The 7,178-nt window shown below is 37.1% G+C and overlaps 1 protein-coding gene across 1 annotated transcript; it reads left to right on the top strand.

The window, feature by feature from the left end:
• The first annotated feature begins 246 nt into the window (after window positions 1-246).
• Window positions 247-2,704, top strand: LOC125039304 (gastrula zinc finger protein XlCGF17.1-like). Its single transcript, XM_047633176.1, is given in 2 exon segments — window positions 247-325; window positions 999-2,704. Coding segments are annotated over 2 exon segments (912 nt in total). The 3' UTR covers window positions 1,832-2,704.
• The last annotated feature ends 4,474 nt before the right edge of the window (window positions 2,705-7,178 follow it).

Below are 7,178 nucleotides of genomic sequence, written 5' to 3'. Positions count from 1 at the left end.
GTGCATTGATGCTGTAGACAGTGCAGTTAGTAACTGGATGCGTTACGTCAACTGTTCAAGGACTGAAGCTGAGACCAATCTATCCGCATTTCAGTACAAGGGACAGATCTACTACAAGACAGATTCTACAATCAGCAGGTCAGTGTAATTCAGCAGTGAAGTCAACTTTCCCTGATGATACTCTTATCATAACATGATGATTGATATTGAAAAAATATATATTGTGAATAGGGGAAATGAGCTGATATGCGGGTACGGAAACGATTGCGGGAAGGATCTGGGTCTGTCGAGAGAGCCATCCAAGTGGAAGCCTCCGGAGAGAGATGTAAAAGGTGCGCATATAAACATTTCCCCTTTTGAAGGGAAACTGTGTCCCGACTTTGTTGGAACACGTTTGAGATCATGTAAAGTGACATTGTAGGGATATAATGGTCTGTAGATAAGATTGTTTAATTATAATGTGTGTGTGTATGTGTGTGTGTGTGTGTGTGTGTGTGTGTGTGTGTGTGTGTGTGTGTGTGTGTGTGTGTTAGATGTGCGTATTGAAATATGCATATATATATATATATATATATATATATATATATATATATATGTGTGTGTGTGTGTGTGTGTGTGTGTGTGTGTGTGTGTGTGTGTGCATGTATACATTATATATATGTATATATGTACGCATATGCATGCATACAGATTTATATATACATACTTGTGTGCATATATATATATATATATATATATATATGTATACATATGTGTATATATATACAGAGACATACACACACATATATATATATATATATATATATATATATATATATATATATATATATATACATACATATACGTGTATATATATGTACACACACACACACACACACATACATATGTATATTTATATTTATATTTGTATATGTAGAAGGATGGTCTAACTGCCATCAGTTCATCTTCTGTTTTCTCTGAAAGTGTATAAACTTTTCACATGTCTGTATTCTTTTCAGATGATTCAGAGTGTTCGGAGTGTGATGACAAGGATGGATATGTTGACATCCTAAAGCAACATGTGTTAATACACAGTGGAAAAAAAATATTCGAGTGTTCTGAACGTGGGAAACGATTTGCTGACAGCGGTAAGCTGAAGAAAACCCAAGGAATTCTGTCGGGAGAAAAACCGTTCGAGTGTTCCGAGTGCGGGAAAAGGTTTAATCAAAGAGGTGATATGAAGACACACCAGAGGATTCACTCAGGAGAAAAACCGTTCGAGTGTTCCGAGTGCGGGAAAAGGTTTAATCGAAGATATTCTCTGAAGATACACCAGGGGATTCACTAAGGAGAAAAACCGTTCGAGTGTTCCGAGTGCGGGAAAAGGTTTAATCAGAGAGGTGATATGAAGAGACACCAGAGGATTCACTCAGGAGAAAAACCGTTCGAGTGTTCCGAGTGCGGGAAAAGGTTTAATCAAAGAGGTGATATGAAGACACACCAGAGGATTCACTCAGGAGAAAAACCGTTCGAGTGTTCCGAGTGCGGGAAAAGGTTTAATCGAAGATATTCTCTGAAGATACACCAGGGGATTCACTAAGGAGAAAAACCGTTCGAGTGTTCCGAGTGCGGGAAAAGGTTTAATCAGAGAGGTGATATGAAGAGACACCAGAGGATTCACTCAGGAGAAAAACCGTTCGAGTGTTCCGAGTGCGGGAAAAGGTTTAATCAAAGAGGTGATATGAAGACACACCAGAGGATTCACTCAGGAGAAAAACCGTTCGAGTGTTCCGAGTGCGGGAAAAGGTTTAATCGAAGATATTCTCTGAAGATACACCAGGGGATTCACTAAGGAGAAAAACCGTTCGAGTGTTCCGAGTGCGGGAAAAGGTTTAATCAGAGAGGTGATATGAAGAGACACCAGAGGATTCACTCAGGAGAAAAACCGTTCGAGTGTTCCGAGTGCGGGAAAAGGTTTAATCAAAGTGGTTATCTGAAGAAACACCAGAGGGTTCACCCAGGAGAAAAAAAGCGTTCGAGTGTTCCGAGTGCGGGAAAGGGTTTAATCAAAGATGTAAACTGAAGAGACAATAGAGAATTCACTCAGGAGAAAAAAACAGGGCTCCGAGTGCGAGGAAAGATTTAAACAAAGCCAGATAGTGCTCTGATTTGTGTACATTTAATTCTGTCAGACAAATATATAATAGTACATGGGAATATTTTGTATAATGTCTTTTGAATAACGCAAGGTGACAAGTTCATGCTATATGTTTGGTTTATAAAATAAGGGTCTCGGCTGACGAGTTTTTTTTTCTGATTTTACTTTACCCAGAACGACTTCCAGAAACCATTTTTTTATTTGCTTTGTTGATAAGGTATTGTCCTCAGTGGTGGAAGGACTTTTGTTAATGAATTTAGTGATTAAAAAGCGGAAGCGCTATATCTTCTCCTTGTTGCCTCTTATATTCCTATTTTTGTCTCCGACAGAACTGATATATATATATATATATATATATATATAAGATATATAGTATTTAATCCCACATATTCGTTTTATCAAAAACAAACATTAATACTAATGCCGGCTGAAGGGGAGACTTCATTCACTAAATATGATACCGGTTTTGTGTTCATAAATTTTGATGGGAAATCTCAGGACGGATTCTGGCGATCGGTTTGAGCGTGACGTCACACGCGAGTATCTCCGAAGCTCAAACCTTCAAGCACAGCAAATGTTTAAAACCTCACAATGGAATTTATTAGATTTCTTCAATTACCGTATCCGGAGGCACCAGTCGACAGGATTTCACGTGGAAATTGTAAGTATGGCGTAATTGTTACATCATAACGTACTGAGGACCAGCGTAACTACCCATTTGATCTTGAATAAGTGTGGCAGACCCTCTGAAAAAGAAAAAAAAAATGCTTTGAAAATGATAAGGAGTGTTCAAATGAAAAGGTCTGAAAATTCTATAGAAAATCTGCGCTTCGGTCGCACTGACAATATTGCCTCCTGTGCATGCATATCAAGTCTGTTGCCTTGATCAGTGAAAGCGAGCCGGGAAGAGGCAGCTGAGGAGTCTGGAGTCAATCCGGTTATGTGACAGACAGGTATTACTCGCGGGAACACCGACTGGCCGCTTGTCGCTGGATAAGAGGCTGGCGACCCGCTCGTGATGGCTTTTGGTGACGTCGATATAATGTGTGTGTGTGTGTTTATGTATATATAGAAAATACAAATACATATATGTATATATATATACATTTAAATGTACAGATACATACACATATATGTATATATGTATATATATATATGTGTGTGTATGTATGTATGTGTGTGTGTGTGTGTGTGTGTATGCGTGTGTGTGTGTGTGTGTGTGTGTGTGTGTGTGTGTGTGTGTGTGTGTGTGTGTGTGTGTGTGTATGCGTGTGTGTGTGTCTGTGTGTGTGTGTGTGTGTGTGTGTGTGTGTGTGTGTGTGTAATTACACACACACACACAAATATAAATATATATATGTATATGTATGTATATGTATGTATATATATATATATATATATATATATATATATATATATATATTTGAACAGCCATTAATTCCACTGCAGGAGATAGGCCTCTCTCACTTCAGGATTGAGAGGTTATTTGGCAGTACCGCCCTTGCGTGATTTGGCGCCCTTCCTAATAAACCGCGGTTCGGCGCACTAACACTTGTGACGCGGTTATGTGACAGACAGGTATTACTCGCGGGAACACCGACTGGCCGCTTGTCGCTGGATAAGAGGCTGGCGACCCGCTCGTGATGGCTTTTGGTGACGTCGATATAATGTGTATGTGTGTGTTTATGTGTATATACAAAATACAAATACATATATGTGTATATATATACATTTAAATGTACAGATACATACACATATATGTATATATGTATATATATATATATGTGTGTGTATGTATGTATGTGTGTGTGTGTGTGTGTGTGTATGCGTGTGTGTGTGTGTGTGTGTGTGTGTGTGTGTGTGTGTGTGTGTGTGTGTGTGTGTGTGTGTGTGTGTATGCGTGTGTGTGTGTCTGTGTGTGTGTGTGTGTGTGTGTGTGTGTGTGTGTGTGTGTGTGTGTGTGTGTGTGTAATTACACACACACCCACAAATATAAATATATATATGTATATGTATGTATTTGTATGTATATATATATATATATATATATATATATATATATATATTTGAACAGCCATTCATTCCACTGCAGGAGATAGGCCTCTCTCACTTCAAGATTGAGAGGTTATTTGGCAGTACCGCCCTTGCGTGATTTGGCGCCCTTTCTAATAAACCGCGGTTCGGCGCACTAACACTTGTGACGCGGCGGTGACTACCCCTACGACACCTGCGTTTTGACTTACTCAAGACGATATATAACTTTCTCGCAAAGATATGTATATATATTTGTGTGTATATGTATATATATACATATACATATATATATATACATATATATACATATATATACATACACACACACACGTGTGTGTGTGTATATATATATATATATATATATATATATATATATATATATATGTATATATATATATATATATATGTACATATACATATTTATATCTATGTGTGTGTGAATGTATACATACACATACATATATACATATATAAATATATATATGCATGTGTATTATATATATATACATATATATGTATATATATGTATATACATATGTATATACATATATATATATATATGTATGTATACATATATATGTATTATTACGGATGTAATATAGTTATTTTATTTAACTTTCGGTAGTCTGTACATAATCTACTGGTACCGTCAGGTTTTGGCACTAGCAGTGAGGGTGAAGCCCATGGAGAGTTACTTGGTTCAGCTAAACCATGATCAAGTAGATAATCTAATTCCTTCTTCATAGCAGCTTTCTTCTCTGTACTGAGTCTATATGAACTTTGCCTAATGGGTCTTACCTCGGGAGTGAGTTCAACATCATGTAGAGTATGGCCACAAAACCCTGGGTTATCAGCTGTTACCTGAGGAAAATCTTTCAGTATTAGATATACATCATTTAACTTTGAAGCAGGCAAGTAATTTAAATATTTATGAAGATTAGCTATTATCTAAGAGTTATGAGGATTATGAGGACCTGGGATTTCTATGTAATCAGTCTCCTCAATATACTCGCTAGACATAGAAGTTATGGGAGATTCCTGAGGAATCATACATGCAATAGATTTGCCTTTGGCCAAGTCCTCCTTTGGCTGCCTGTCAATATACGATTTGATTAAGTTGATATGTACCAACTGGGTATCTTTACGTCAATCAGTAGTTTGAACTACATAATTATAATCAGAAACTTTATGAGAAACAACATAAGGCCCAATGAATTTGCTCTTTAGAGGGTTTCCTGGAATTGGAAGGAACAGTAAAACCTTGTCTCCTGGAGAGAATACTCGAGTTTGAGATTTTAAATCATGAGAAGACTTCATTTTGATTTGGGTGTTATGAAGATTAGAGAGAGCCAATTTCCTTGCCTCTGATAACATAGCTCTAAGATTATCTATGTAAGATGCCACTGTTTGATTTGGGGGAGCTGAAGAGTCTGAAAACCACTGATCTTTAAGAACTTTAAGTGGACCTCTAATCTGTCTTCCATATAGTAATTCAAATGGAGAATATCCAAGTTATTCTTGTGGCCATTCCCTCAGGGCAAACAGAAGAAAATGAATGTTCTCATCCCAGGAATTCCCCGTTTCTAAGCAATACTTTTTTAGCATAGAATTTAAGGTCTGGTGAAATCTCTCAAGGCAACCTTGTGACTGGGGATGATAAGCTGTTGACATTTGTTGCGAGATACCTAACAGTTCTAAGACTTTTTGAAACAAGTCACTTGTGAAATTACTGCCTTTATCACATTGAATCTCTTTAGGGATTCCAAATGAAGTGGAAAAAATGTAGACATTTTACAATGGAATTGGCAGAAATATTATTTAAAGGGTAAACCTCTGGATATCTTGTAGCAGTATCCATAATTGTAAAGAGATATAAGTTCCCTTTCTTTGTTTTAGGCAGTGGTCCTACACAGTCAATTACAATTCTTTCAAATGGATCTGAGACTACTCGAATAGGATGTAGAGGAGCTCTTGGAATTATTTGATTGGGTTTTCCTCCAACTTGACACACATGGCAAGTTGGAGGAAATTTCTGGCCAATAGAAATTTTGAAGTATTTTCTTGTATGTTTTTTGAATACCTAAGTGACCTGCTAAACCATCATGTGCAAGTTTCATGACTGATTCCTGAACTGACAAAGGAATTACAACTTGATGTACTTCTGAACATGTATCTAAAGCACGGAGTTCAGGAGGACGGAATACTCTCATTAATGGTCCGTCATGATAATAAAAACCAAGAGAGGGGTCATCGTTTTGAGCTGCAATTAATTTACTTCGGGTGATCTCTTGTGAGATCAAATTATCAACTGGATTTTCTTTTTCTAAGGAAGATTTCTTATATAGCTTAGAACGAGTAACAGCACACACAGGGAAAATATGAGGTTGTTTCTGATCCAGTTCTTTAGTTGGGCTATAGGTTAAAGGCTTAGCAACAACATTTATTGTAGGGTACACTAATTTCCCTGCTAGATCATGTCCAAGAATTAAACTTATTCCCTCTAGAGGACATTTATTTTCTGTCACAGCTATCTTTATTTCCCCTGATACAAAATCAGAACTGAGACAAATATTTGCTAGTTTATAACTAATTTTGGAAGTTAGGTCTTTAACAAGAACTTTTTCACCTGTATATTTTGTCTCAATTAGAGGTAAAGCAGACTTAAGAAGTATACTTTGAGCAGCTCCAGTGTGAGTATGGGATATGATTTACTCATTGAATCAAGAGAGACAGTTCCCCGACATTTAAAATCACTGAATGGATCTGGAGAGTTTACATTTGTCACACTTGCCACTGGTTTTGGTTCAAAAGCTTGGATGCTTCGATTTATGAATGGTCTTACATTTATGCCAGACTTTCTACACTATGGGTCTTTGCACTTGTCTATGGTATGACCTGCTCGCTTGCTATAAGAACAAAAGTTTAATGGTGCAATTTTCCCAGCTTTACCACCACCATTCCCAAGGTTGTTTACCAGAGGATGACTGTACATAAAATCTAACCTTGT

The sequence above is a fragment of the Penaeus chinensis genome, chromosome 1 (genome assembly GCF_019202785.1).
Source record: "Penaeus chinensis breed Huanghai No. 1 chromosome 1, ASM1920278v2, whole genome shotgun sequence".
In the NCBI taxonomy this organism is placed as follows: Eukaryota; Metazoa; Arthropoda; class Malacostraca; order Decapoda; family Penaeidae; genus Penaeus; species Penaeus chinensis.
Note: the sequence above shows the minus strand (reverse complement) of the source record. Positions and strands in the feature narration are given on the sequence as shown.